The sequence below is a fragment of the Cyanistes caeruleus genome, chromosome 19, assembly GCF_971803275.1.
Source record: "Cyanistes caeruleus chromosome 19, bCyaCae1.hap1.1, whole genome shotgun sequence".
In the NCBI taxonomy this organism is placed as follows: Eukaryota; Metazoa; Chordata; class Aves; order Passeriformes; family Paridae; genus Cyanistes; species Cyanistes caeruleus.
The window spans coordinates 10,482,354-10,509,534 of record NC_141719.1 but is presented as its reverse complement, the minus strand read 5'-3'; the positions used below and the strand labels follow the sequence as shown (position 1 = coordinate 10,509,534).

The following is a 27,181-nucleotide window of genomic DNA, read 5'->3' as shown; positions in this document are numbered from 1 at the left end:
GAACAGAGCTGGGATGGCTGGTGCAGCTGGAGAGGGAAACTGAGGCCGGGGGGGCGGCAGAAAGTGCTGGGGGTGAGGGGGCTGCGCTGTTCAGCATTGGGGGCCCCCACTCTCCTCTCCTCCAAGAGCTGGTGTGGGGCATCCCCTGGGAACACCAGGAACACCCAGACTTGTCCCTGGAGGCCTCTCTGGAATCCTCGGGATTAACGAGCCACGTTCCCCTCCCCGATCCCTCCTCTCCTCCAGCCACCCCTGGCACTGGGTTGGGCTCCTTGGAGAGGCTCCCGGGAGGATGAGGAGGATTCCACTCGGGCTCAGTGCCACTGTCACCCCTCACAGGGGACCCCCAGGACCTCCATCCCCTCTGTGCCCTGCTGTGGTTGGGGCAGCTTTGCCTTTCTGGGGGCACGGGGGGCGCGGGGCGGCCGCTGTGACCTTCGCGGGAGGATCAGCACGGAACGATCCGTGTGGAATTAGGAGCCGCCTCTCCTGCTCTGCGCCGTTTTTCACCCCTTAATGCAGAACAGATGGCTCGGGCGCTTCAAAGCGTGATGAGCCTTAGCTGCTTAAAATCAAATTAGGATGGATGCAAACGGCAGGCGGGCCCAGGGGAAGGTGCGCAGGCAGCACCCCGCTCCCCAAACGCTCCCCAAACGCTTCCCAAACGCTCCCAAACGCTCCCCAAATGCTCCCCAAACGCTCCCCAAGCGCCTCCCAAATGCTCCTCAAACGCTCCCAAACGCATCCCAAACGCTCCCAAACTCTCCCAAATGCTCCCAAACGCTCCCAAACGCTTCCCAAACGCCTCCCAAATGCTCCCAAATGCTCCCAAACGCTTCCCAAACGCTCCCCAAATGCTCCCAAATGCTCCCAAACGCTTCCCAAACGCTTTCCAAACGCTTCCCAAACGCTCCCCAAGCGCCTCCCAAATGCTCCCAAATGCTCCCAAACGCCTCCCAAATGCTCCCAAATGCTCCCAAATGCTCCTCAAACGCTCCCAAACGCATCCCAAACGCTCCCAAGCGCTCCCAAACGCTCCCCAAACACCTCCCAAACACTTCCCAAACGCTTCCCAAACGCTTCCAAATGCTTCCAAATGCTTCCTAAACACTCCCAAACACGCCCCAAACGCTCCCCAAACGCTTCCCAAACACCTCCCAAACGCTCCCCAAATGCTTCCAAATGCTCCCCAAATGCTCCCCAAATGCTCCCCAAACGCTCCCCAAACGCTTCCCAAACGCATCTCAAACGCTTCTCAAACGCTTCCCAAGTTTCCCAAGCGCTTCCCAAACGCCTCCCAGGCACTGGGTGCTGGCTGGGTGCAGGGAGCGCACTGGGCACGCCAGGTCTCAGTCCCACTGTGCCATCGGAGCGCTCGGCTGGATCCTGGCAGCACAGCCTGGTGCTCCTGAGGGATCAGCATTCCCTGGGGACCAGCATTCCCTGGGGATCAGCATTCCCTGGGGACCAGCATTCCCTGGGGATCGGCATTCCCTGGGGATCAGCCTGTTGTGCCGTGCTTGGATCCTCCCCACAGCTGCGTGGCGCCCAGCGGACCCCAGCGTGGTGCACGGCTCATTTAGCGGTTCCATGCGGGGGGTGTTTGGATCCCGAGCTGCCATCTGGCTGTGCCATGTCCCCATCTGGGCACTGCCGTAATCCCAGAGTCCCCAGGGTGGCGTGGGCGAAACCCCGGCCTGGAGGGTCAAGCTCTGGTGGAGACACGTGCGGCCACTGCCATGCACAGGTGACACAGATCCCTCACTGGGATGTTCCTGTGAGCTCTGGGGCTCCTGTGTCCCCACTCCTGGAGCACCTGTGTCCCCACTCCTGGGGCTCCAGTGTCCCCTCTCCTGGGGCTCCAGTGTCCCCACTCCTGGGGCTCCTGTGTCCCCTCTCCTGAGGCTCCTGTGTCCCCATTCCTGGGGCTCCAGTGTCCCCTCTCCTGGGGCTCCTGTGTCCCCACTCCTGGGGATCCTGTGTCCCCACTCCTGGGGCTCCTGTGTCCCCTCTCCTGGGGCTCCAGTGTCCCCTCTCCTGGGGCTCCAGTGTCCCCTCTCCTGGGGCTCCTGTGTCCCCACTCCTGGGGCTCCTGTGTCCCCACTCCTGGGGCTCCTGTGTCCCCACTCCTGGGGCTCCTGTGTCCCCACTCCAAGGGCTGCGGGGCTGCTGTGAGCTCCCCAGCCCTGGGAACAGCGTGCCCATGGGTGGGACTGGTACCAAACCTCACAGCCGGGGCACCGAGCTGCCCCCATGGCCCCCCGGGACACGCTGGGCTGCCACGCCCTGATGCCCCAATGTCCAGATCCATCCCGGATCTGAGGTAGGAACACTGGGATGAGTGAGGGCTGCCCCTTCCAGCCGGCGCTGCTGAAGGTCGGAGAGGAAGATTAAATTACCGAGCCACAAGCTGCTCCTTCCCTTCCTAATGACTCTCCTGGCATCCAGCGCCAGGGCAAACCCAGCCTGCACAGGAGCTCCTTTGCCAGGCAGGAGAGTGTAAATCCACTGGACATTTCCACCTGGCTGTGCAGGAGCCAGGACTATGCAGAGGCACCCCCGGTGCAGCTCTGGGGGTGTCTCTGAGCTCCCACAAACTCCTGTCACACCGCCAGGGTGGTGGGCACTGCCTCGGGATTCACTGCACCAATTCAGCTTCAGCGGACAAGAAAGCAAAGCCCTACCCCAAAGAAAAAACCCAGAGCTGTGATTGAACGTGCACTTGAAAGCTGCTGGGGAATATGAATGTGCCTTTGAAGTAAAAGGGCTTCCATTTGTTAAGCAGAAAATGGAGCTGTGTGGTTCGATTTATAGTTTTACTTAGCAAATAAAACAGGAGAGGAGTAAGTGGTTCTGCCTCGCTCCGCTCGCAGCCCCTCCGCCCCTTCACCCCCCGAGTTAAAAGCTCGGAGATGCTACAAAGGGAGCCGGGAATAAAGCAAAGAAGCAGCTTAGATAAACCTGCAGCGGGCTGAGCCCTCGTGGAGGGGCTGCTGGAACGGCTCAGGGAGGGACAAGGGACAGGGAGGGGGGTCTGGGTGGCTTGGCTGGGGCAGGGGACGGCGAGGTGGCTGTGGGGTGATGATGATGGAATCATGGAACACTTTGGGTTGGAAGGGACCTTAAAGATCATTTTATTGGGGCAGCGGCGCTGGGTGTTCAGTGGGGCTGGCAGGATGGGGGCCCTGATCCCGCTCCCTCCTCTCTCCACAGATGATGTCTCCCCGTACTTCAAGACGGAGCCGGTGCGGAGCCAGGTGCACCTGGAGGGGAACCGGCTGGTGCTGACCTGCATGGCCGAGGGCAGCTGGCCCCTCGAGTTCAAGTGGCTGCACAACAGCCGGGAGCTCACCAAGTTCTCCCTGGAATACCGGTGAGTCTGGAAAGGGAGGCCAGGCAGGGGAAAGGGGCTGCCCAGGGAGGTTTGGAGTCCCCATCCCTGGAGGTGTCCAAGGAAAACTGGAGGTGGCGCTCAGAGCTCTGGGGTTGGGCACAGCTTGGACACGATGACCTTGGAGTTCTCTTCCAGCATCAGTGACTCTGGGATTCTGAGCCTTCCCGAGCATCCCTGGCAAATCCCTCCCGTCACGCCGGTCCCAGTGCCAGGGCTGGATCCTGGGAGGCGGCAGAGGCAGCGCTTGGCAGCCCCGGAGCTGCCGGCTCTGTTTGAAGAGCAAACGGGGGGAGCTGAAGCGGGTCAACACCGGGGACGAGGTGTTTGCACAAGCGGATTAACACCTTAACACCGGGCTGAGGATCACAGCCCGCCCCTGGCTCCCTGGGAACAGCCGGGCGGGGAAGGGGCAAGGCTGGATGGTGGGAGAGAGTGCCCAGATCCAGCCCCGAGTGCCGACTGATCCTGGCACAGCGCGACTCCAGCCCCTCGGAGATGGCCTTTAAATCAAGGCGGGCACCTCTTGTCGTCGCCTCTGAGTGTGTGTGTGTGTGTGTGCGTGTGTCATCCTCTCTGTTTTAATCAATAATTCAGGTCGAGACAAGCCGTTCCCCCTTTCCAGGCATCGAATCCAAAGGCTTCGTGTTGCTGTAGCAACGCGGGGCTGCTCCGGGATGCCGGGAACGCAGAGAGAGCGGCTGGGTGATGTCGTGTGCTGTGCTGGGATCCTGGAGCCCCGGCCCTCCTTGGGGACCCTGGGGACTGTCCCCTCCTGAGCCGGGCTGGCTGCAGCTCTGCAGTGCCCTGAGGCACTGGCTGCTGGCCCTGTGGGACACCCTTGGCACGGTGTGGAAGTTCAGAGACCTGTGGAGCCCCAGAGTTCCCCCAGCTCGCTCCTGCCAGGAGTGCAGCTCTTTCCCAGGCAGGAGAAAGGGCTCAGGACACTGATCCTGGGCTCTGCTGTGTACTGGAAGTGCCTTGGGGCGCCTGGGGGTCACCTCCAAACCCAGCATGGGGATTCTGACTCCTTTTCCCAGGTTTCTCCTGGGTTTGACCTGTGCCTCTGTTGACCCTTCAGTAGGAAAGGGTCCAGCAGCAGTGTCTGTGCTCGGGGATGCCTGACAGCTCCATATCCCTGCATCCCTGCATCCCTGCATCCCTGCATCCCTGCATCCCTGCATCCCTTCATCCCTGCATCCCTTCATCCCAGCATCCCTGCATCCCTGCATCCCTGCATCCCTGCATCCCTGCATCCCAGCATCCCTTCATCCCTGCATCCCAGCATCCCTGCATCCCTGCATTCCTGCATCCCTTCATCCCTCCATCCCTCCATCCCTTCATCCCTTCATCCCTGCATTCCTGCATCCCAGCATCCCTGCATTCCTGCATCCCTGCATCCCAGCATCCCTGCATCCCTGCATCCCTTCATCCCTGCATCCCAGCATCCCTGCATTCCCTCACCCCTGCACCCCTGCTCCAAGGTGACTCCCCTCCCCCAGAGCCCCCACTTCCAGCATCCAGGCAGAAAGGATTAAGGAAGGAAGCGAGAAACCAAACAAACAAACACGTGGGGAAAGCCCAAACAAACTCAGCGCAGCCAAGGGAGCAGAGAAGCCGCCGTGCAAATCCCTGCTGGGCTCCCCCCGGAACCTGCCAGCGTCCCTTGGCTCTGCCCGCGGCTCCGTGGGGATTTGGAGTGTGGAGATGAGGCTTTGGCTGTCTTGCCTGGCACTGGAGGCTGCTGGTGAGAAGGCAAAGGACCAAAATTAGTTATGATGGGCAGAAATTAAATTTTAATAGAGCTGTCGGTGGCGCCGAGCCAGCCCGCTCAGGCAGTGGGAAGGTTGTAATTAAAAGTTAACGAGTTTAGAAACAGAGTAATCCTCGGAGAGGGGAGGGCTGGTGCTGCTGGCCGGGGAGGCTCGGGGATGTTCTTGGCCATGTGGGGCCGGGGATGGCTCTGGGCGCATCGGCGCCGTGGGTGAGGGTTTTGGGGGGCATCAGTCCCTCCCAGCTTGGTGCTGCCGTGTGTCCCCCGGCCCAGGGACAGGAGGACGTTCCCCAGAGCCGGGCTGTGTCATGAGGGAGGCTCTGGAGAGGACAATGTGCTGCGGGGGGCTGTGCCCGGGGACTGGCCGGGCTCGCTGACATCGCCTCGTGGTCCCCAGCAAGGCTCGGTGGCCTCGCCTGGCGGTCCCCAGCCAGGTTTAGTGGCCTCACCGGGGCTGTGTCTCCATCTTCGTCATCCTCACTGCTGCTCCTCACGTCCCGTCCTGAGCAGGGAATCCCTCCGGCACCGCCGCCTGCGGTGACCCTTGTGCATTAGCCCCGTTTTGGGGGCGGTGGGCTCGGCTCGCTGTCCCCCTGCCCCCCTCCAGCCGCCTCGCCGGTGGTCGGAGGAGCTCACGCCGCGTTTCCAGGGAAAGAGCCGCACTCCCAGTTTGGCAGCGTTTCCATGGCGACAGCCCTTTCCTTCCCGCAGCGCTGCCGCCGCCACCGGAGCCGCTCTTGGAGCTCGCCAAGGGCCAGGTGGGCAACGGGCTGGGCCTGAGCCTGGCCCCGAGCCGGGCAGGACCACGGCGGTGCCTCCGCGGGGAGCTGATCCCTCGGGAGCATCCCTGCGGGATCACTCGGCTCCCCGAGGAGCCTCCCGGGGGATTGGGGGTGCTGAGGGACTCCGGGGGGAGCGGGGAGCAGCCTGGGGCTGTGCGCTTGTGGAATCATCCCCTCCCCGGAGCCATCCCTGGGGGCTGGGGGGATCGGGAACCTGGCTCGGTGCGTGATCATGGACCCATCTCCCCGGAGCGTCCCTGGGAGCATCCCTGCTTGGATCCACGTGCATGCAGAGCTCTCTTCCCTCAGGAGCATCCCAGGGGATCGAGCAGGATCCCGAGGGATTGAGCAGCAGCCTGGCTCTGTGTGTGTGGACACATCCTCCCTTGGGAGCATCCCTGGGGACTGAGGGGGGTCAGGGATCAGCCTGGCTCTGTCCGTGATCCCAGGAGCATCCCTGGTGGATGGAATAGGATCGGGGATCTGCCTTCCCCTCTCCTTGCTCCCTCCATTCCCTGCCGCTGGCACGGGGTGCAGGATTCCCATGGAATTCCCGCTTTGGAGAGCCCACAGTGCCATCCCTCTGTCCCTGAGGTGTCCCTGGGGTGTCCCCGAGGTGTCACTGACACCACACACTCCGCTGTCCAGGCCCAGCTCTGGTTTTCCCTCCGGGATCTCTCCAGTGCCGGGCTCTCCTCGTATGAGGAATCATAACATGCAAATCAGGCAGCTCGATGTCTTTAATGAAATCCTCGGAAGGAAAGCGCTTCTCTGGTGAATTGAGGATATTTATTTCTCATACAAGAAATTTAACATGCAGATTAGTTGGGTCTGGTAATTTATCACATGAGATTGTCCTATTAAGGGCTGCATCGAGTCCTGCTGCCTTCGGAAATTACCTTACACATAGATTACCTCTGGACAGACTCCCATCCATAGGGATGCATCTCCTGGCTCCTAAATCAGCTCCTCATGGCCTCCACAGCTGGTGCAGGAGTCCAGAAGCTACTGAAGGATTCCCCACCTCCTCTCAAGAGCCCAGATCCGCTTTGCTGGAGCTTGGAAAAGTGTAATTCCATCTCCAGCTCCAGCTGGCTTTGCCCCAGCTCCCCTCTGCCAAGCCAGGCTGGCACAGCTGAGCCTCCCCGTGCCACCCCATGCCAGCCCTGGGGTGGGTTTTCCAGCACGTGGTGTCTCTGATCCATCTCCATCTCCTTCCAGGAGCCTTTCTGTATGGGCTCACTGAGATTTGGGGCAGATTTGGGGATCTTTCAACCTCTGCTCCTCACTGGGCGTTTTTGGGGTGTCCCAGGAACACAACTGGACCCTGGTGTGACTTTATGGCCTTGCAAGGATCCCAAATGTTTAATGCCCGGAGCTGGTCCTCAAATTATGTAAAATACAGAGGCGGGAGCCTCTAAAAATCCCAGACCTGAAGCAAACAGGATTGATCATCCCTGGATTCCTGCTGGAATCTCAGCCTGTGCTGCTGATCACTGGGAGCTCATCCCTGCTCTGGTTTCCAGCCCAAGTGTGAAGCCCATCCCTCTGCCGTGGGGAAATAATTACCATGCGATCAGTTAATTAATGGGAGCAGAACATTGGAAGGGTTGGATGCAGCAGGGCGTTCCTGGTTCTCGTGGCTCCAGCCTGGCCTTCGTCACCTTTGGCATCACCACGGGATGAGGAGCGCGGGCAGCGTGGCGTGGCTTTTCCTGGGAAAAACTTGTGCTGGGGAAGCTCCAGCCTGTCCCTGTGCCTTGTTTGGGATCGGGGGGATGCTGGAATGTTGGCCTGAGGAGCCGTGGGCACAGCGGGGCTGGGGTGGCAGCAGAGGGAATGTCCTCGCTGGGATCGTGGAGAGGCTCAGGAGGGGACAGGGAGATGCCCCCGGGGCTGGGAGCTGGCCAAGGCCGTGCTCAGCAATGCACCAAAAGCCTCCGGATGCCGCAACACGGATCGAGGCTCGCTCCGTCCCCGCTCCGCAGGAAGGAGGCTGGTTAATTAATACACGGGCATTAATTATTAAACAGCTCATTGTTCTGGCAGGGCCAATTGAGGCAGCGATTTACGGGGCTGCACAACTCCCGCGGCCGAGGGGAAACACTCCGGGCAGGAGGAGAGGCAGCCGCCACGTGGATGCAAAAAGAGATTTTCCCGTTCCAATCGGGAGCTAATTGAGATCCAATAGCCCAGTTAAGCGGGGCTGATGGAGCTCCAGGGGGGTGATCGCAGCCTCATCGAGCGCTGGCCCGGAGCAGGGGCCGGGACACGCGCTCGGATGCTTCGAGTCGTTAAATCTCTGCTAAGTGTGTTTTAATGCTCACTTGACATTTCATTATCCCACAGTAACTGTTCAAACACACGTCCCCTCCAGAATTAATTAGTCGTTATGCGGGATATTAATCAAAGGGGACTGTGCCAGTGTGTTTCCATCCCAAATCCCATCCAGCTGTTGCTGTTACTGGGCGGCGTTGGAAGAACCTCACCGATTTCTGCACTTTTCTGGCTTTCGATTTGATGGATCAAATCCTTTGGCTGCTGCTTTTCCCGGCCTTTCTCCACCCCCTCAATCTAAGAATAATTCGGCAGCGTCAGCCCCACGTTCCTCAGCAACCCTACAAAAACAGAGGCACGGCTGGGGCTGGGGCAGGGCTGAGCCGGAGCGATGGGAACAGAGGATGGCACAGTGAGGAGCTGGGCCCTGTCCCGGATGGATGGATGGATGGATGGATGGATGGATGGATGGATGGATGGACGGACAGGTTGTCATTCCCGGCATGCAGCCATCCATCTGTCAGACCGATCCGGTGCCAAAGCTGCCGCTGCAAACGCGCCGCTCCCCCGGCACGGGGCTGCAGCCTCGGAGCCCCCTCCTGACCCCGGGGCTGAGCGGGACGCAGCCGCTTCCTGACGGAGCAGCGCGGGTCAACGCTCGCTGTGGAAGGGCTTTTCCCCACGGACCATGCCCTGTCAACCTCCGTCTTGGCAGAGAAGCCAAACAAACCCCTGGAACAGCGGAGTCAGCAGGCGGAGCTGTGCCAGGAGCTGCGCCAGCTTCACCTCCGTCCCGGCTGGAGCGGGGGCGGATGGACAGAGCCACCCGGCCGGGGCACCGGGATCGGTCCCAGCTGGAGGAGCTGCTTCCCTGCATGGAACAAAGGCCCTGCAACCCCTGGCCGTGAAGCTGTGGCACAAACTGGGGAGGATACGTGGGGTGACATCCACCCCTCCTGCCCGCAGCACATCCCCTGTGAGGGGGTGACAGGGAGGGTGACACTGGGGGTGAAATCAATTCCCATCCCCTTCCAGCCAGGCGTGATGGGGGAAGAAAATCGAATCCTAGTGGTCTTGGATAAAAGCCTCGGTGGAAGGCGAGCGGGAGAGAACAAAGTCTGTGCTGGTTTGGTTGATGACTGCGGGCTGAGCTGCGCCGGGAATTGATTTCCTTTCTCCGGGCTATTTTCAGCTGCTGAGGTGTGTGTGGCAGTGCTGCTGCTTCAATAACTCCTCCAGCTCCCGTGTGTGGGGACCAGGCCCCTTTAACTGGATCTGCTGGAGTGTCCTGGGCTGGGGACAAGGCTCCCGGTGCCCGTGGATGTGTCGTGCCCGTGGGTGCTCCCCGTGACCCGGTTTGGGTCCCTCGGGCTGTGCCAGCGCTGGTGGCTTTGCACTGTCCCTGTCCTGGAATGAGGGTCTGGAGGGGACACGGATCTGTTTGGGGACACACGTGTCCCTCTGCTTGCTGTGTGTCCGTCCAGCCTTGCGACCATCCCCGTGCGTGTGTTCGGGAGCCACGGTGTGATTTATTAACGAGGACACGGCAAGGAGAGCGGGCCCATTATTCCTGGCGTCTGCAGCCGTTCCTGACAGCTCCGTGGAATTGAAATATCTTATTTAAAGCCTCTGGGGAACATTTTTAAATATCAACCGTGACACTCAAGGACTCGTTCCCAAAGGGCAGCGTCCCTCCTCCCGCGGGGACGGGTGACCCCGAGTGGGTGGGCGGCTGGGTGGGTGTCACAGTGGGGTCGGTGGCGGTCCCGCCGTGTCCCCAGGGTGAGGGGGGGGAGCCCGGTGTCCCCTGTCACCCCCTCCCGTGCGGGGAGGTGGGCGCGGGCCCCTCTGCGCTCCCGGCACAGGCAACGCGCTCCTCAGGTCTTATGAAAGTTTAATTTACGCTCAGTTCTCAGAAGAACAAACAAAGCTCTGCCGAAAGAGCCCGCGGCGGGTTTTAACGCAAGATTAGATTTTGGGCAAGGAGGGCTGAGCTTGCTTTATTTATTCCCTCTCTGCTTTATCTCGCAGCGCTCCCCGTCGGGGACGGCGACGCTGCAGCGCCCGCCGGGCCCCCCGAGGCTCCCCCGTCTGTTTTGAGGGGGATGAAACACGAGCTCCAGGGGTGGGCACGGCCTGGTGGCAGCAGGGTCCGGCTCGGGGAGCGCGGCGATGCTCGGGGGGTGCTCGAGTGGAGATGGGGAGATTTCCTTTATCTCCTCAGCGGCTGCTGGCGCTGGCGGCTGATAAGAGCAGGCTCGGGGGTGATAAGGGAGGCTCAGCCGGGATTCATGGGAGCCGCTCTCAGGTCCGGGCTGAGCGACACCAGCAGTGTCACTGCTCAGGACAGCGGCTGGTGGCGCTGGGTCACATCCAGCCCCCGGGCCGGTGGCGGTCACCGCCCTGTGCACGGAAACAGCTCCGGTGCGGGTGGCCGCGAGTCCCTGCGTGGCACTGAGGGACACTGGGGTGTCCCCCCGGCCCGCACGAGCATCCACGGCTGCGTATCCACATCCACCACACACCTCCAGCAGCGGCTCCTGGCACAGGAGGGTGTGCAGGTCCTGCAGCCCCTCCGCGGGGCTGTGACAGCGGCACGGATGTCCCCTCAGTGCTGGTACCCCTCCCGCAGGTACATGATCACCTCGCTGGACCGCACCCACGCCGGCTTCTACCGCTGCATCGTCCGCAACCGCATGGGAGCCCTGCTGCAGCGCCAGACCGAGGTGCAGGTGGCCTGTAAGTGACCGTCCTGCTCCGTGGGGACAGCACGGGGACAGCTCCCGGCGCTGGGGGACACCTCTGCTGTTGGCCAGCACGTGCGAGCCTGCAGCATCCCTGGGCAGTGACATCAGAGCATCCCTGGGGTGACGCTGGCAGTGACATCAGAGCATCCCTGGGGTGACACTGGCAGTGACATCAGAGCATCCCTGGGGTGACTCTGGCAGTGACATCAGAGCGTCCCTGGGGTGACTCCGGCAGTGACATCAGAGCGTCCCTGGGGTGACACTGGCAGTGACATCAGAGCGTCCCTGGGGTGACACTGGCAGTGACATCAGAGCATCCCTGGGGTGACACTGGCAGTGACATCAGAGCATCCCTGGGGTGACACTGGCAGTGTCATCGGAGCATCCCTGGGGTGACTCTGGCAGTGACATCAGAGCATCCCTGGGGTGACTCCGGCAGTGACATCAGAGCGTCCCTGGGGTGACACTGGCAGTGACATCAGAGCGTCCCTGGGGTGACGCTGAGAAAATCCTGCGATTTAAGGAGGAGATGAGAGTGCCGAGGCCAGGGATGGTGGCTCTGTCCCCCGAAGGCACCTGCCCCTCTCTGGCACCCCTTGTCTCCGGGACAGCCCCAGTCCCATCGCCTCGAACACCTCCTGAGGAGCGGTGACAAATCAGGAGGATAATGAGAAATTAATAAGGCAGCTGTGCTAACAACTAATGATAATGGCAAAGTCGTTAAAAAAGGATTCTTTACATGTTTTTAATTACAACAATTAAGGAAGTCAATAAAAATCCCCTGTCCTACCCCCCTCTTCCATGCCCCCCCCGCTTCCCTCAGTCTCCCACAAGTGCTGTGTGCTCCCAGCCTGGGATTGCAGGGTGGGATGGGGCAGCTGCAGTCAGGGTCATGCTGGGATGCTCCCTGCACCGGGACACGGGATGGGGAGCGGAGCGAGGCTGGGGAGCCCCGGACCGGGCCCTCCCTGCTGTGCCTGCAGCCTGTCTGTGGTGGGGGACACTCGGACGGGGGTCCTGACCCCTCACAAGGGGCTCCAGGTCCTTCATGGGGACCCGGTGGGATCTGAACCACCCCAAATCCCCCACCCCGAGCCAGCCGAGGAGGGCACCGGGAGCTGCCCCATCCCCCGAGGAACCCACCCCACAAACCCCAGACCCAGGGCTGGCTCCCTGGGCGCATCCCCAGTCCCTGGCACGGTTATCTCCGCTGTCCTGCAGACATGGGGAGCTTCGAGGACAGCGAGACGCAGCAGAGCGTGTCCCACGGCGAGGCGGCCGTCATCCGTGCGCCCCGCATCGCCAGCTTCCCGCAGCCCCAGGTCACCTGGTTCCGCGATGGACGGAAAATCTCCCCCAGCAGCCGCATGTGAGCACCCCCGGGATCCCCCCGGAACCCCCAGGAACCCCCCAGCATCCTGCATTTCCCCTCGTCCCCTCGCTAAGGGTGTTTAACCAACACCTCGAGCGCATCGTGCTAAAGCCCCGGGACACGCCCGGTGACCAATGGCTCTATTTGCCACCAGAGAAAGGGATTCCTTAACAAAAACTGAAAACAAGAGGGAGGAAGGCTGGAGAGAGGGTGGGATAGAGCCAAGCACGGCACACACGCGTGTGCCAGGTGTCCCCACGGAGCTGTGGCAGATCCCGGTGCTGCCGGAGTCCTGGCAGCCACAGCCTGCAGGAATTGAATTTGTAACCCCCATTATGCAGGAATTGAAGTGGTCTCCTTTCGATTTGCAAAGCGGGATTGAGGAGATAAAACTCCTTTATCTCATATTTAATGGTAAAAAAACATATTCCCCACAGCATTTTATGTTTCCAGCAGATTAGGTCGTTCCATTAAGTAAAAAACGGGAAAAAAAACCCCCGAGAAATCCTGGGAATGTGCAGCATCCTGTGGGCTCTGCTTGGGCACAGGGAATCCTGGGGTTGGGCAGGTGGGGGAGAGGAGGGGTCCCGTGGGGGTGCCCCCAGGCAGGTGAGGGTGCTGGGTAGGGACTGAGGGTCCCAGCTCGATGTGACCAGCTCCCTGTGCTCCCCCAGAGCCATCACGCTGGAGAACACCCTGGTCATCCTGTCCACGGTGGCCCCGGACGCGGGGCGTTACTACGTGCAGGCGGTGAATGACAAGAACGGCGACAACAAGACGAGCCAGCCCATCACCCTGAGCGTGGCCAGTGAGTGTGGGGGGCACTGCCCCCCTCCCCTGCCTCGCCCCCAGATTTCATTTGCAGTAAATCTCTTCGGAGGCTCCGGCTTCTGCTGACTTAACAGTTCAGCCGGCTCGGAATTTATTTAGGAGCTGGTGGCTGTGCTGCAGGCGCTGGTGTGTCACAGGCAGCTGCTCCAGCTGCATCCGGCCGTGCCCCGGGATGGGCTGCGGGATGGGGGGTGCGCAGGGGGGGCTGCGGTGTCACCCCATGCACACCCCACCCCTGGCCGTGTCCTTCTGTCAGCTCCCGGTGCTCTGGAGCTGCCCCTGCCTGGGGGCCACCCCTGTGGCTTCGTCCCCTCAGTCCCTTTGGGCCCTCCAGGAGCTCCGAGGCTCCCCCAGCCCATTTGGTTGGTGACAGCCCATCCCATGGGACATGCCCTGAAGTGACACCAGCCCTGTCACGCTCTCCCCCATCTCCCCTCCTGCTGCCCCACAGGGCTGGGATAGGTTATCCCTGTCTGTGGCGGGCTCCGCCTGTCTCCCATCCCCATTAATCTGTTTTTCCCGTCCCTCGGCGTCCTGGAGCTCCATAAACATCCCGGAGCCCCTGTTTATGGATTCAGCTCTATCAGCAGCTTTCGAGCCGATCGCGTTTTTACAGCGCCTACATGAGGGTTTTTTATTGTTGCCATCATTTTGCTTTATGGACTCCTTGCTCCCTCCTCCCTGCTGTCACCAGCCTGGTGGCCCTGCCCGGGCGTGCCGGGGCTCCCATGGCAGGACACATCTTAGGGACATCTTGGAAGGCATCGGGTCCCTGTCACCTTTGTCTCCTCCAGGCTGAGCAGCCGGGGATTTGGGTGCCCTCCCTGGGGACACCCCAGGGTGGGCAGGGGGTGCTCATGGCTGTCCCTCTGGCCTCCTTCTCCCCAGACGTGGGTGGCCCGGCCGATCCCATCGCACCCACCATCATTGTCCCACCCAGGAACACCAGCGTGGTGGCCGGGACCTCGGAGGTGACCATGGAGTGTGTGGCCAACGCCAGGTGAGCCGTGGGGTGGGGACTGGGATGGGGATGAGGATGGGGAATCTCCCCGCTGGCGCTGCCCAGCCTCGGGGCTGGCTGCCCCGAAATCTGTTCCCACCACGCTCCTGGAACCTGCGGGATGGAGGGAGGTGGGATCCTCCAGGGAAGCTGGAGCTGGCTCTTGACACGCCCCTGGCCCCCAGGCCACTGATCAAGCTGCACATCATCTGGAAGAAGGACGGGGCGCCCGTGTCCAGCGGGATCAGCGACTACAGCCGCCGGCTGACCATCCTGCACCCCACCCTGAGCGACAGCGGCTTCTACGAGTGCGAGGCTGTGCTGCGCAGCAGCAGCGTCCCCGCCGTGACTGCCGGCGCCTACCTGTCCGTGCTGGGTGAGCCCCCTCCCTGTCCGTGCTGGGTGAGCCCCCTCCCTGTCCGTGCTGGGTGAGCTCCCTCCCTGTCCGTGCTGGGTGAGCTCCTGTCCATGGACACCTCCCTGTCCGTTCTGGGTGAGCTCCTGTCCATGGACACCTCCCTGTCCGTGCTGGGTGAGCTCCTGTCCATGGACACCTCCCTGTCCATGCTGGGTGAGCTCCTGCCCGCGAGCAGCCCAGACCACGCGTGCCATGAGCTGGGGCAGGCTCGGCCCCGGGGCTGGGATGGGAGGTGACGGGAGGGACACTGCTCAGCCCAAGGACCCTGGGGAGAGGCTCTGTGCCCGTTCCTATTCCCTGGTTCCCTCGGCAGAGCCCCCGCAGTTCGTCAGGGAGCCGGAGAGACACATCACGGCCGAGATGGAGAAGGTGGTGGCCATCCCCTGCCAAGCCAAGGGTGAGCTGCTCCCCGGCACCCCCCGCTTGCTGCCACCCCCCGTGCCTGACACGGCTGTACCCGTGCAGGTGTCCCCCCTCCCGAGATGGCCTGGTACAAGGACGCTGCCCTCCTGCACCTGGAGAAGCTGTCCCGCTTCCAGCTGCTGGAGGACGGCAGCCTGCAGATCAGCGGGCTGGTCCCCGATGACACCGGAATGTTCCAGTGCTTCGCCCGCAACGCGGCCGGCGAGGTGCAGACCACCACGTACCTGGCTGTGACCAGTAGGTGCCAGCCCCCCTCTGCCCTGGGAGTGGGTGATGGGTGGGATGTGCCCCTGGATCAGTCCCACAGGGGCTCAGGGACCCCAGGAAACTCTCCTGGGTCAGGTCCAGGCCGGCAATTCAAGGGGGGGCTGTGCACCTCTGTGCCCCACAGGCATCGCCCCCAACATCACGCGGGGTCCCCAGGACAGCGCGGTGATCGATGGCATGTCCGTCATCCTCAACTGCGAGACCTCGGGGGCGCCGCGCCCGGCCATCACCTGGCAGAAAGGTAAAGGGCTGGGGACAGGGCTGTCCCCCGAGCCTCGCCGTGGGGCTCGCTGAGCGGAGCACCGGTGGCCGCGGCGCTGAGGGGGCTCTGCCGTGTCCCCAGGGGAGCGGGTGCTGGCCAGCGGCTCCGTGCAGCTGCCGCGCTTCACCCTGCTGGAGTCGGGCAGTCTCCTGGTGAGCCCCGCGCACCTGCCCGATGCTGGCACCTACACCTGCCTGGCCACCAACTCCCGCGGCGTGGACGAGGCCTCTGCCGACCTGGTGGTGTGGGGTAAGGGACTCGCGGTGCGCCCGTGTCACCTCAGCCGGGAGAGAGGGACCCTGCCTGGTTCCCTGGGGTGGGACGGAGCTCTCCGGGGGTGGGTGCTGGGTTTGGTGGGTGCAGACGGGCGCTGTCCCTGCTGCTGCCAGCCCCGCGGTTCCTTCGGTGGTGGCAGCTCCCCGGTGGTTCATTGTGTCCCCGCAGCGAGGACACGCATCACCGACCCGCCACAGGACCAGAGCGTCATCAAGGGCACCAAGGCCATCATGAGCTGCGGGGTCACCCATGACCCCAGTGTGGATGTCAGGTGGGTGAGAGGGTTGGGGAGTCCAGGGACCCCCGGCTTGCCGCCCTGGCTGCTGTCACCGCTGTCCTGGGGAGGGAGATGGGGAATCCTCCTCCTCGGCCTGCGCTGGTGGTCCTGCAGTGCCACCTGGTGCCCTGCGACCGCTGGGGGCTGCGGGGCACCAGCGCACCTGGGTCTCCCCGGCAGGTACGTCTGGGAGAAGGACGGGGCACCGCTGGGCCCCGAGAGCGGCCCCCGGGTGCGCCTGGACGAGGTGGGCACCCTGCACATCTCCCAGACCTGGTCGGGTGACATCGGCACCTACACCTGCAAGGTGATCTCGGCCGGGGGCAACGACTCGCGCAGCGCCCACCTCCGTGTCCGGTGAGACCCCCCCCTCACCCCGCCTGCTCCCTCTGCCCGGGGCTGTGCCCCTCCCTCCTTCCCTCCCTAACCCCCCTGTCCAGGCAGCTCCCCCACGCCCCCGAGAGCCCCGTGGCCGCCCTGAGCCCGCAGGAGAAACGGGCCATCAACCTCACCTGGGCCAAGCCCTTCGACGGCAACAGCCCCCTGCTCCGTTACGTCGTGGAGGTCTCCGAGAACAGTAAGGGGCTGCTCCCACCCCCCCGGGCACTGGGAGATGTCCCCAGAGTCACCCTGGTCACCTCAGGGAGCTTGGGGACCCTGGGACTCATCAGCTGGGCAGGGGACCCCAGTGTCCTGCAGGTCAGGTCCCCACCCTGCTGTCCTCTCCTCCCCAGATGCACCCTGGACCGTGCTGCTGGCCAGCGTGGACCCCGAGGTGACATCTGTGACAGTGCGGGGCTTGGTCCCCGCTCGCTCCTACCAGTTCCGCCTGTGTGCCGTAAACGACGTGGGCAGGGGACAGTTCAGCAAGGACACGGAGAGGTGAGTCCCGGCCGGGGGTCCTGGGTGGGCTGGTGACCCTGGGTGCTCACCCTGCCCCACCCCTGCAGGGTGTCCCTGCCCGAGGAGCCGCCCTCTGCGCCCCCCCAGAACGTCATCGCCAGCGGCCGCACCAACCAGTCCATCATGATCCAGTGGCAGCCGCCCCCCGAGAGCCACCAGAACGGGGTCCTCAAGGGCTACATCATCCGGTGGGTGCCAGCCCAAGGGTCCCCAGGCTGGTGTTGGTGGGGACAGTGGCAGCTCTGACAGCTGCCGGTTCCCAGGTACTGCCTGGCCGGGCTGCCCGTGGGGTACCAGTTCAAGAACATCACCAATGCCGAGGTCAACAACCTCCTCCTGGAGGATCTCATCATCTGGACCAACTACGAGATCGAGGTGGCCGCCTACAACAGCGCCGGCCTGGGGGTCTACAGCATGAAGGTGACAGAGTGGACCCTGCAGGGAGGTAGGCAGGGACGATCGGGGTGGGCAGGGCAGGTGGGCACCCCAACATGGGAGGCAGGAGGATGGGTGTGGAGGTCCCAGGGGGACTGGGATGTGCTGGAAGAGGATGAGCCGGGGTGGGCACCCAGCTGGTGGAGGGGACCTTGTGGAGCTGTCGCTGTGAGCTGTCCCTTCATCCTGGCAGTGCCCACGGTGCCTCCAGGGAATGTGCAGGCTGAGGCCACCAACTCCACCACCATCCGCTTCACCTGGAACCCCCCCAGCCCCCAGTTCATCAATGGCATCAACCAGGGCTACAAGGTGAGGGTGATTCCCAAAAACAGACCAGCCTGTGGGGAAAACTTGGTCAACCTCCACAGATTGTCTTGGCTCCTCCTTGCCGAAATCCCAGATTTTAATTGGATCTCTCCTGACTGTTAAAATAATATTTACTGTTATTTAACACTTGCATGGGCTCGGAGTCTCCCATGCTCTGTAATTAATTCCAAATTGCAATTAATTCAAATTCACATTAATGAAATTGAATTAAAACATTAAACTTGTGTCTTAATCCACTCGAAAGAAGTTCGGGAATTTAATTGCCGCTGGATGAGATAACCAGCGTGAGTAGGATATTTAACATTCTTATTAAATGCCACTTAGTATTTTTGATTAGTATTTTTAGGGCCTAATTAGTGTTTAATTAAGTTGCTAGAGGCTATCTTGCACAATACCAATTAAATGCCCGGCCATCCCTCCTGGATGCGGGCAAGGGGGGATCCCATGCCGTTATCGACGGAGTTAATCACAGCTCTGTAAACAGTGCCATTAATTGATCGTTAATCAGCGCCGAATTAATAAGAGGAGGCCGGAGATGGTCACGGACATTGGGAATCTCCATGGCGGTTCCCTTCTCCCGCAGCTCATCGCCTGGGAGCCGGAGCACGAGGACGAGGCCACGGTGGTGACAGTGCGGCCCAACTTCCAGGCCAGCGTCCATGTGGGCTTCGTGGCGGGGCTGCGCAAATTCACCGAGTACTTCACCTCGGTGCTGTGCTTCACCACGCCCGGGGACGGCCCGCGCAGCCCCCCGCAGCTGGTGCGCACCCACGAGGACGGTACGGGGAGGCTCCGACTCCCGCGGGATGGACCCTGCCCGTCCCCCCGCTTCCGTCCAGCTGCCGAGCCCCGGGATGCCCCGTCCAAGGGGAGCCCCCTCCCCGCTCGCTCCTCGCGGGGGTCCCGTGGGTGCCGAGGGCTCCTGCGCTTGGGGGCTGAGTCTGGGTGTCTTTTGGGCAGTGCCTGGCCCTGTGGGACACCTCAGCTTCAGTGACATCCTGGATACATCCCTGAAGGTCAGCTGGCAGGAGCCTCTGGAGAAGAACGGGATCCTGACAGGTGAGGCAGCACCAGCAGCGGCTCCGCCATCGGTGCCTTTCCCACAGCATCTCCCCCTTTTCCTGTCCCATTCCCACTGTGCAGCATCTCCCCCGTGTCCCATTGCCACCCCACGGCATCACTCGCGTGTCCTTGTCCTCCCCTACAGCATATCCCTATTGTCCCATCCCACAGCATCTCCCGCCTGTCCTGTCCCACCCCTGTCCCTGCACAGCCGCTGGGGTGGGTGACACGGGGGTGTCACAAGGGTGACACAGAGGTGACACTGAGGTGACACGGGGGTGCATTCCAGGCTACCGGATCTCGTGGGAGGAGTACAACCGCACCAACACGCGGGTGACGCATTACCTGCCCAACGTCACCCTGGAGTACCGCGTCACCGGCCTCACCGCCCTCACCACCTACACCATCGAGGTGGCCGCCATGACCTCCAAGGGACAGGGACAGGTCTCCTCCTCCACCATCTCCTCAGGGGTCCCCCCAGGTGAGCACGGTGGTGGTTTTGGGGTGCTGTGTGCGGTGCTGGGGGCAAGCGGCCGGTGCCACCCACCCTGCCCTGTCCCCACAGAGCTCCCCGGTGCCCCCACCAACCTGGGCATCTCCAACATCGGCCCCCGCTCTGTCACCATCCAGTTTCGCCCGGGTTACGATGGCAAAACCTCCATCTCCCGCTGGCAGGTGGAGGCACAGGTACAGGGGTGCTCTGGAACAGGGGTCAGGGGGTGTTTGGGGGCAGCTGACCCCACTCACCCCACTGCCATCCCGCAGGTGGGCCAGAACGGCGAGGCTGGGGCGTGGGGGCTCGTGCACCAGCTGGCCAACGAGCCCGACACCCGCTCCATGGAGGTGCCCAACCTGAAGCCGTACACCTACTACAGGCGAGTGCCAAGGCGGCGCCACGGTGCCATCCCTGGGGGACCAGAGCCCTCTTGTCCCCCACCCTGACCTCCCCTCTCCTCTCTCAGTTTCCGCATGCGGCAGGTGAACATTGTGGGCACCAGCCCCCCCAGCCTGCCCTCCCGGAGGATCCAGACCCTCCAAGCCCCCCCGGACATGGCCCCTGCCAACGTCACCCTGAGGACGGCCAGCGAGACCAGCCTGTGGCTGCGCTGGATGGTGAGGGACGGCCGCGGGTCGGGGGGGGGTCTGCGCCTGCATGAGCTGAAGGGGGATGGAGCTGGGGGGCTGTGGGACATCAGGAGTGACAGCGCCTGTCCCTCAGCCCCTCCTGGAGCAGGAGTACAACGGGAACCCCGACTCGGTGGGGTACAGGATCCGCTACGCGCGGGCAGACGGGCGGGGGCAGCCGGCGCTCCACGTCATCCGCGACCGCGTGGAGCGGGAATTCACCATCGAGGACCTGGAGGAGTGGACGGAGTACCGGGTGCAGGTCCAGGCCTTCAACGCCATCGGCTCCGGGCCCTGGAGCCCCTCGGTGCTGGGACGCACCCGGGAGTCAGGTACCGCTGCCTGCCGGGGAGTGGGCACCCACCTGGGCCAATCCGGCCACTGACCCTCTCTGTCCCCTCCTGCAGTCCCCTCCTCCGGCCCCAGCAATGTGTCGGCAGTGGCCACCTCCTCCAGCAGCCTGACGGTCCGATGGAGCGACATTCCCGAGGCTGACTGCAATGGGCTCATCCTGGGCTACAAGGTGAGCTCCTGGCCGTGGGCCAGCTTTCCCCTGCCCCCGGCTGTGCTGCCCCAGCAGCTGGTGCCCCCCAGTGCCAGCCTGGCCCGGCTGTGCCACACGGGCCGTGTTGCAGGTGCTGTACAAGGAGAAGGGCTCGGAGGTTCGTGCCCGGTTCTGGCTGGCCGAGGGCAATGCCTCCCGCAGTGCCCAGCTGGCCGGGCTGGACAAGTACACCCTGTACGAGATCCGGGTGCTGGCCTTCACCAGGATGGGCGATGGTGTCCCCAGCCGGCCTCCTGTCCTCGAGAGGACACTGGATGACGGTGGGTGACAGCAGCTGGGTGGGCTGGGGGGGTTCCCTGGGTGCCTAATCCCATCCTACCCCTGTTCTCTGGGGCGATCCCTCTCCCCCTGACCGGGACACCCGGGGCTCCCGTTCCCAAGGGATGGGATCTGGAACTTTCCCCCACTTCCCAGTGACTCCAATCTCTCCCCCCGCAGTGCCCGGGCCCCCCGTGGGGCTCCTCTTTCCTGAAGTGAGGACCACCTTGGTGAGGCTCATCTGGCAGCCGCCGGCAGCACCCAACGGCATCATCCTGGGTAGGTGGGAGCATCCCGGGCACGCCGCGGGGGGATGCAGTGGTCCTGTGGGGAGGCACACATCAGCTCCCCGGGATCCCCTGAGCATCTGGGAGCCCTCAGGGATGACGTTCCCTGCTCGGATGTCGGTCCCGGGCTGGTGTCCCCTCTCCAGCCCCAGCACTGCGCTCCCTCCCCGCAGCCTACCAGGTCAGCCACCGCCTGAACACCTCGGCGGTGACCGCGGCCGCCGTGGAGGTGCTGGAAGCCAGCGCCCGGCAGTTCACGGCCACCGGCCTCCAGCCCGAGGCCACCTACCTGTTCCGTGTCACCGCGCAGACCCGCAAGGGCTGGGGCGAGGCAGCCGAAGCCCTGGTGGTCACCACCGAGAAGAGAGGTAACGATGGGGGGCCTGGCCGGCGGCGGGGGGCTGGCGGTGTCCCCGCAGCTCTCCCAGCCCCTCGCCTCCCCCAGCCCGGCCGCAGCCCCCCGGGAAGCCGCTGGCTCAGCAGGAGGAGGTGCGGGCTCGGAGCGTGCTGCTGTCCTGGGAGCCGGGAAGCGACGGCCTCTCCCCCGTGCGCTACTACACCGTGCAGAGCCGAGAGCTGCCCGACGGGGACTGGGCTCTGCACTCCGCCCCCGTCAGCCACAACGCCACCTCCTTCGTCGTGGACAGGTGAGTGGCTGCTGGGCGATGACGCTTCGGGTGGTTTCCCCGTGCCTCAGTTTCCCCGCGTGACGAGAAGCGCTGGTACAGGGTGGGAGGGAGGGAGGATCAGGGGTGATTCGCTGGCTGCCCCGTCCCCACCGCGCTGCGCTCCCTGCAGGCTCAAACCCTTCACCTCCTACAAGTTCCGTGTGAAGGCGACAAACGACATCGGGGACAGCGAGTACAGCGAGGAGTCGGAGTCGCTCACCACCCTGCAGGCGGGTCAGCACCTCCTGGGGCAGGGCCAGCGGCCACCCCCGTGCCCAAAGGAATCCCTCCTTCGCCCTGGGCATCTCCGCAGCCTCACCACCCTCTTTCCACCCCCACAGCCCCCGAGGAGGCTCCCACCATCCTCTCCATCACCCCCCACACCACCACGTCGGTGCTCATCCGCTGGCAGGTACCGTCCCCTCTGCCCCGCCCTGGCAGGTGGCACCTCGGGGTGCCAGGGAGCCCTGGGTCAGAGCAGCCTCTGAGTGCCTTCCCTGGCTCCCCTTGCAGCCCCCGGCTGAGGACAAGATCAACGGGATCCTGCTGGGCTTCCGGCTGCGCTACCGGGAGCTGGTGTACGACAGCCTGCGGGGCTTCGCCCTGCGCGGCCTCGGCCACCCCGGCGCCGGCTGGGCCGAGCTCGCCCGTGAGTGCCCACGGCCCCAGCGACCCTGGGGACAGGGGCTGGGGTGACCCGGGGGTGGCAGGAGGGGACCTGGGCAGCGCAGCATCCTGTGCTCCACAGCATCTCCCGGGTACCAGGGCCAGGCTGTGCCCCCTGGAGCTGTCACCAGTCGTCGCTAATGGACACGAAGTAGGAAATGAGGGCTCATATCACAACAACCGAGGTTTTATTTTTTCAGGAGGTGGAAAGTCTTTATTTCGGGGTTTTCAACCCTTTTTATGAGGTGTTCCGATACAGGTTAACCCGATTGGTACAAGGAACAGCACCTCTCTCATCCCATTGATGGGACAAGAGGAAAAACATTTCACAACATCTGTGTCAGTGTTTTGAGAGCTAAAATCTTATTTACACAACAGTCTTTGAGAGACAAAAGTTTCCCAAAGGACTTTCCCTTGGGAAACAGATCAGCCACCGACAGGCTGAACCCTCTCAGGTTCAGAAAATCTTGTCCACCGCCGGTTCCCTTGTGCCACCAGCTCTGTGGTCCCCAGCGTTCTCTTGTGTTGTCACTGGCTCCTGTCACTGTGTCCCTGTAGCTGAGGTGGCCACAGATCTGAGCTAAACACGGGCTGTGTGACATCCTGCCGTGTCCAGGTGTGCTGCTGTCCTCAGCCCCTGCAGGGAACAGGGTCACTGTTCCTCCACTCTGAGGCCTCCACTCTGAGGGCGCCAGGGACACGAGTGATGAGGGCAGAGCCCAAGACAGGACCTGGCCCTGTCCCCCGTGGGGACCCCAGTGTGCAAACCCGGCTCAGGGGCTGGAGGATGGAAAGGCTTCTCAGTGCTGGGGCACCTGGGGGTGCCAGAGCCCTTCAGGGGAGCCCTGGCCCGCCCTGGGGTGGGGGCTGTGCTGGGGTGGGGGGCTCAGAGGCAGGAGGTCACCCCTGCCCTGCACTAACCCCTCCTGCTCTCCTGCCCAGCCGCCTATGCCGTGCACAACCTCAGCGAGGTGTCCCTCACCCAGTACGAGCTGGACAGTAAGTGATCACCCCCTGTGCCCCCCATCTCCCTCTGTGTGTCCCCCACTGCCACCCCTGTGTGTCCCCGCACTGCTGGGACCCCTTCTTCCCAATAAGGGGGGGCTGTGCCAGGTCCCCCGTGGGGAGCGGGGCTGCCCCGGCTCGGGGAGGGTCCCACTCGCCCTTTGGCCCCCAGACCTGAGCAAGCACCGGCGCTACGAGATCCGGATGAGCGTCTACAACGCCGTGGGCGAGGGACCCCCCAGCCCCCCCCAGGAGGTGTTCGTGGGGGAAGCGGGTGAGTCCTGGCAGGGCTGCCCCTCCCGGGGGCTGCAGGAGGGGGGCTCGGCTGTCCCGGAGCCCCGCACGCAGCCGAGGCAGCGCATCCCCCGCAGCGGCGCGGTGACACTGTCCCCTCCCTCGGCACAGTGCCCACCGGAGCGCCCCAGAACGTGGCTGTGCAGGCGGCCACGGCCACGCAGCTGGATGTCACCTGGGAACCGCCCCCGGTGGAGAGCCAGAACGGCGACATACAGGGCTACAAGGTACCTGCTGTCACCTGGCAGCTCGGGGACACGGGGGGCTCTGGGAAGATGCTGGAGACCCGAGGAGATCCCGGGTGAAACATCCCGATGCCGAGCGGCGGCGGAGCAGCAGATGGCGCCGTCAGCCCTGGAATGCGGCCGGGATGCGCCGGGATAGAGCTGGGATGTGTCGGGATAGAGCTGGGATGTGTCGGGATAGAGCTGGGATGTGTCGGGATGCAGCCGGGATGTGTCAGGATGCTTCGAGATAGAGCTGGGATGTGTCGGGATGCCCCGAGATGCAGCCGGCATGTGTCGGGATGTGCCGGGATGCACTGGGATAGAGCTGGGATGTGTCGGGATGCAGCCGGGATGTGTCGGGATGCAGTTGGGATGACCCGGGATATGTCGGGATGCACTGGGATAGAGCTGGGATGTCCCGGGACGCAGCCGGGATGTGTCAGGATGCCCCGGGATGCAGCCGGGATGAGTCGGGATGCAGCCGGGATATGTCGGGATGTGCCGGGATGACCCGGGGTGCACTGGGATAGAGCTGGGATGTCCCGGGATGCAGCCGAGATGTGGCCGGGGTGCAGTTGGGATGCATTAGGATGCAGCCGCGGTACCCAGCCCCATGCTCCAGACACTTCCTGGTCCCCATCCGTTGTGATTCCTCCTGCTTGTCCCCATCCCCCGGGAACCAGGCACTGCTCGAAGGTGATCTCAGCACACCCGGGTGATGTGAGCCGTGTCTGATGCCCAGCACCGCCTGGAGCGCTCCAGGAGGAGAGGCTGTTCCCTTCCCTCCGGCGCACCCGGAGCACCCAGGCTGGGTCAGGGGCTCGGGAGCCCGGGCAGGGGCGTTGGAGCACAGCCGGGGGCTCGGGGAGGCTGAGCTGGGTGGGATCCGTGCCTCACTCAGCTCCCCACGGCCCTTCCCGCAGATCCACTTCTGGGAGGAGCAGCGGCAGAACGAGAGCGCGCGGCTCAAGACCCTTTTCCTGCCCGAGACCGGGGTGAAGCTGAAGAACCTGACGGGCTACACCTCGTACTGGGTCAGCGTGGCCGCCTTCAACGCGGCGGGGGACGGGCCCCGCAGCCCCCCCGTGAAGGCACGGACACAGCAGGCAGGTGGGGCCCGTGGCACGGCTCCCCCAGCACCCCCGGGCTCCGTGGGGAGGTGTCTCCACGGCTCCAGGGATTCCCCCTCATCCTGCAAGCCCGAGCAGAACATCCCTGGGCTCGCCCCAGCGAGTTCAAGCCGAGGCTCGAGAAGGATGAAGGTCTCGGGAGGAGAGACGGGGAGTGGCAGCAGGGCTGGGGCGCAGGGGGTGTGAGTTGGTGCTCAGCGGCTGGGTGGAGGCAGGGAGAGGAGCTGGATGTCCCCTGGAGCGCTGAGCCGGCCCTGCCGCCCCCTCCCCTGCAGCCCCCAGCGCTCCCGGCTCCATCCGCTTCAGCGAGCTGACCACCACGTCAGTGAACGTGTCCTGGGAGCCACCGGCGCTGCCCAACGGGGTCCTCGAGGGCTACAGGCTGGTCTACGAGCCCTGCACGCCCGTGGATGGTGAGGGCATGGCCGGGGGGAGTGGGGAGGGCTCGGGGGGACGTGGCTCAGCCTCTGTCCCTGCAGGCGTGAGCAAGATCGTGACGGTGGATGTGAAGGGGAACAGCCCGCTGTGGATGAAGGTCAAGGACCTGGCCGAGGGCGTCACGTACCGCTTCCGAATCAGGGCCAAAACCTTCGCCTACGGGCCGGACGTGGAGGCCAACATCACCACGGGGCCCGGGGAAGGTACGGGGAGAGGGAGAGGATGAGCTGGGGGCTGGCACTGCTTTGTGCCCCCCATCTCCAGCTGCCCTCCGGTCCCCAGGTGCCCCTGGCCCCCCTGGAGAACCCTTCATCTCCCGCTATGGCTCGGCCATCACCATCCACTGGTCCAGCGGGGACCCCGGGCAAGGACCCATCACCAGATACGTCATCGAGGCTCGGCCCTCAGGTACCACAGCTCCCCATCCCCACCTCGGGGGAAACTGAGGCAGGGACAGCTGACCTGGGTTGAGGCGTTAGGACCCGGTGGCTGGGGGTTTGCCCATATGCTGATCCATGAGGGAAATGCTGAGAGGCTCCTGGAGCAGGGGCTGGGCAGGGTTAAAGGAATAAAGCAGGGATTTATTGAAAACCCTTCCAAAGATGCACCTTGGGCAGTGCAAGAGCCAGGCTGTGGCTGCACCAGGATGGGCCCTGGCTCAGGAGTTTCACACTTTTATGAGTTTGGCTCCATTTCCACCTTGGGGTTAATTGTGCAGTTCAGGTGATCAAGTGGGGCTGATGGAAAGGGCAGCACTTGGAGGGCTGGGGATGGAGGGACATCACCCCTTGCCCTGGGGTGTCCTGCAGGGCCAGCCCTCCCCTCCCAGCCCTGCTGTCTCTTCCAGATGAGGGGCTCTGGGACATCCTCATCAAAGACATCCCCAAGGAGGTGACCTCCTACACCTTCAGCATGGACATCCTCAAGCAGGGGGTCAGCTACGACTTCCGTGTCATTGCTGTGAACGACTACGGCTACGGGACCCCCAGCACCCCTTCCCCCTCCGTGTCAGGTGTGTTCCCGGGGGATTCTGTCCCCCTGTGCCATTGGGAGGGTCCTGGTGTCGCTCTGTTCTCGTGGCCATCACTGAACCCCACTCCTGGCTCCTACAGAGTCCCGAATCCCCCTCCAGCCCTTCCCCGTGGATCCAGGCCTCACAAAGCCCCCCGAGTGACCCCTGCAGAGGGGTGTCCCCATCCAAACTGTCCCCTGTCCCCCTCTGATCCTCCCTGCTGTGCCTCAGCCCAGAAAACCAACCCGTTCTACGAGGAGTGGTGGTTCCTGGTGGTCATTGCCCTGGTGGGGCTCATCTTCATCCTCCTCCTTGTTTTCGTGCTCATCATCCGCGGGCAGAGCAAGAAATACTCCAAGAAGTCGGACTCGGGTGAGTGGGGGAGTGTGGTGGGTGGTGACAGGACCCTCCTGCCCCCGTGGGAGCCTCCTGGGGGTCTCTCCCTGCCTTCGGGCTCTGGGTGGAGCGGTGGGAGCCTCCCCTCCGGCCCGCTTTGGGAGCAGCTCCCGCAGAGCCCAGCGCCACCCCAGAGCGATGCTGCGGCTTCCCAGACGCGCTGGGAGCTCGGGATGGAATGAAGGACTTGTCCCACAGACAGCTGCGGAGGCAGGGCAGCCCCGGGGGCTCGCAGAGGTCACCGGGATTAGCCAAACACAGCTCTGTTTTCTTAGCTCCGTCAAGG

At 63.4% G+C, this 27,181-nt stretch overlaps 1 protein-coding gene across 2 annotated transcripts in view; it reads left to right on the top strand.

Annotated features, from left to right (window-relative positions):
* The window catches only part of SDK2 (sidekick cell adhesion molecule 2), a 45,340-nt gene that overhangs the window by 15,707 nt on the left and 2,452 nt on the right, over positions 1 to 27,181 (top strand). Inside the window, exons 2-42 of one of the 2 annotated variants that reach the window (XM_086857053.1) lie at positions 3,214 to 3,373; positions 10,857 to 10,963; positions 12,193 to 12,340; positions 13,018 to 13,151; positions 14,063 to 14,174; positions 14,360 to 14,550; positions 14,906 to 14,989; positions 15,058 to 15,252; positions 15,407 to 15,523; positions 15,626 to 15,793; positions 15,989 to 16,091; positions 16,278 to 16,454; positions 16,538 to 16,674; positions 16,832 to 16,979; positions 17,048 to 17,188; positions 17,264 to 17,445; positions 17,629 to 17,744; positions 18,346 to 18,541; positions 18,723 to 18,821; positions 19,114 to 19,305; positions 19,390 to 19,511; positions 19,590 to 19,699; positions 19,787 to 19,937; positions 20,044 to 20,281; positions 20,357 to 20,472; positions 20,585 to 20,774; positions 20,953 to 21,051; positions 21,233 to 21,427; positions 21,505 to 21,706; positions 21,858 to 21,961; positions 22,069 to 22,139; positions 22,241 to 22,376; positions 23,336 to 23,392; positions 23,571 to 23,672; positions 23,804 to 23,919; positions 24,843 to 25,029; positions 25,325 to 25,462; positions 25,529 to 25,690; positions 25,770 to 25,895; positions 26,335 to 26,499; positions 26,731 to 26,871. In XM_086857053.1, coding sequence (XP_086713179.1) covers positions 3,214 to 3,373; positions 10,857 to 10,963; positions 12,193 to 12,340; positions 13,018 to 13,151; positions 14,063 to 14,174; positions 14,360 to 14,550; positions 14,906 to 14,989; positions 15,058 to 15,252; positions 15,407 to 15,523; positions 15,626 to 15,793; positions 15,989 to 16,091; positions 16,278 to 16,454; positions 16,538 to 16,674; positions 16,832 to 16,979; positions 17,048 to 17,188; positions 17,264 to 17,445; positions 17,629 to 17,744; positions 18,346 to 18,541; positions 18,723 to 18,821; positions 19,114 to 19,305; positions 19,390 to 19,511; positions 19,590 to 19,699; positions 19,787 to 19,937; positions 20,044 to 20,281; positions 20,357 to 20,472; positions 20,585 to 20,774; positions 20,953 to 21,051; positions 21,233 to 21,427; positions 21,505 to 21,706; positions 21,858 to 21,961; positions 22,069 to 22,139; positions 22,241 to 22,376; positions 23,336 to 23,392; positions 23,571 to 23,672; positions 23,804 to 23,919; positions 24,843 to 25,029; positions 25,325 to 25,462; positions 25,529 to 25,690; positions 25,770 to 25,895; positions 26,335 to 26,499; positions 26,731 to 26,871 — 5,835 coding nt within the window. Of the gene's footprint in view, positions 1 to 3,213; positions 3,374 to 10,856; positions 10,964 to 12,192; positions 12,341 to 13,017; positions 13,152 to 14,062; positions 14,175 to 14,359; positions 14,551 to 14,905; positions 14,990 to 15,057; positions 15,253 to 15,406; positions 15,524 to 15,625; positions 15,794 to 15,988; positions 16,092 to 16,277; positions 16,455 to 16,537; positions 16,675 to 16,831; positions 16,980 to 17,047; positions 17,189 to 17,263; positions 17,446 to 17,628; positions 17,745 to 18,345; positions 18,542 to 18,722; positions 18,822 to 19,113; positions 19,306 to 19,389; positions 19,512 to 19,589; positions 19,700 to 19,786; positions 19,938 to 20,043; positions 20,282 to 20,356; positions 20,473 to 20,584; positions 20,775 to 20,952; positions 21,052 to 21,232; positions 21,428 to 21,504; positions 21,707 to 21,857; positions 21,962 to 22,068; positions 22,140 to 22,240; positions 22,377 to 23,335; positions 23,393 to 23,570; positions 23,673 to 23,803; positions 23,920 to 24,842; positions 25,030 to 25,324; positions 25,463 to 25,513; positions 25,691 to 25,769; positions 25,896 to 26,334; positions 26,500 to 26,730; positions 26,872 to 27,181 lie in introns of both variants that reach the window. The other variant, XM_086857052.1, reaches the window with a different exon arrangement.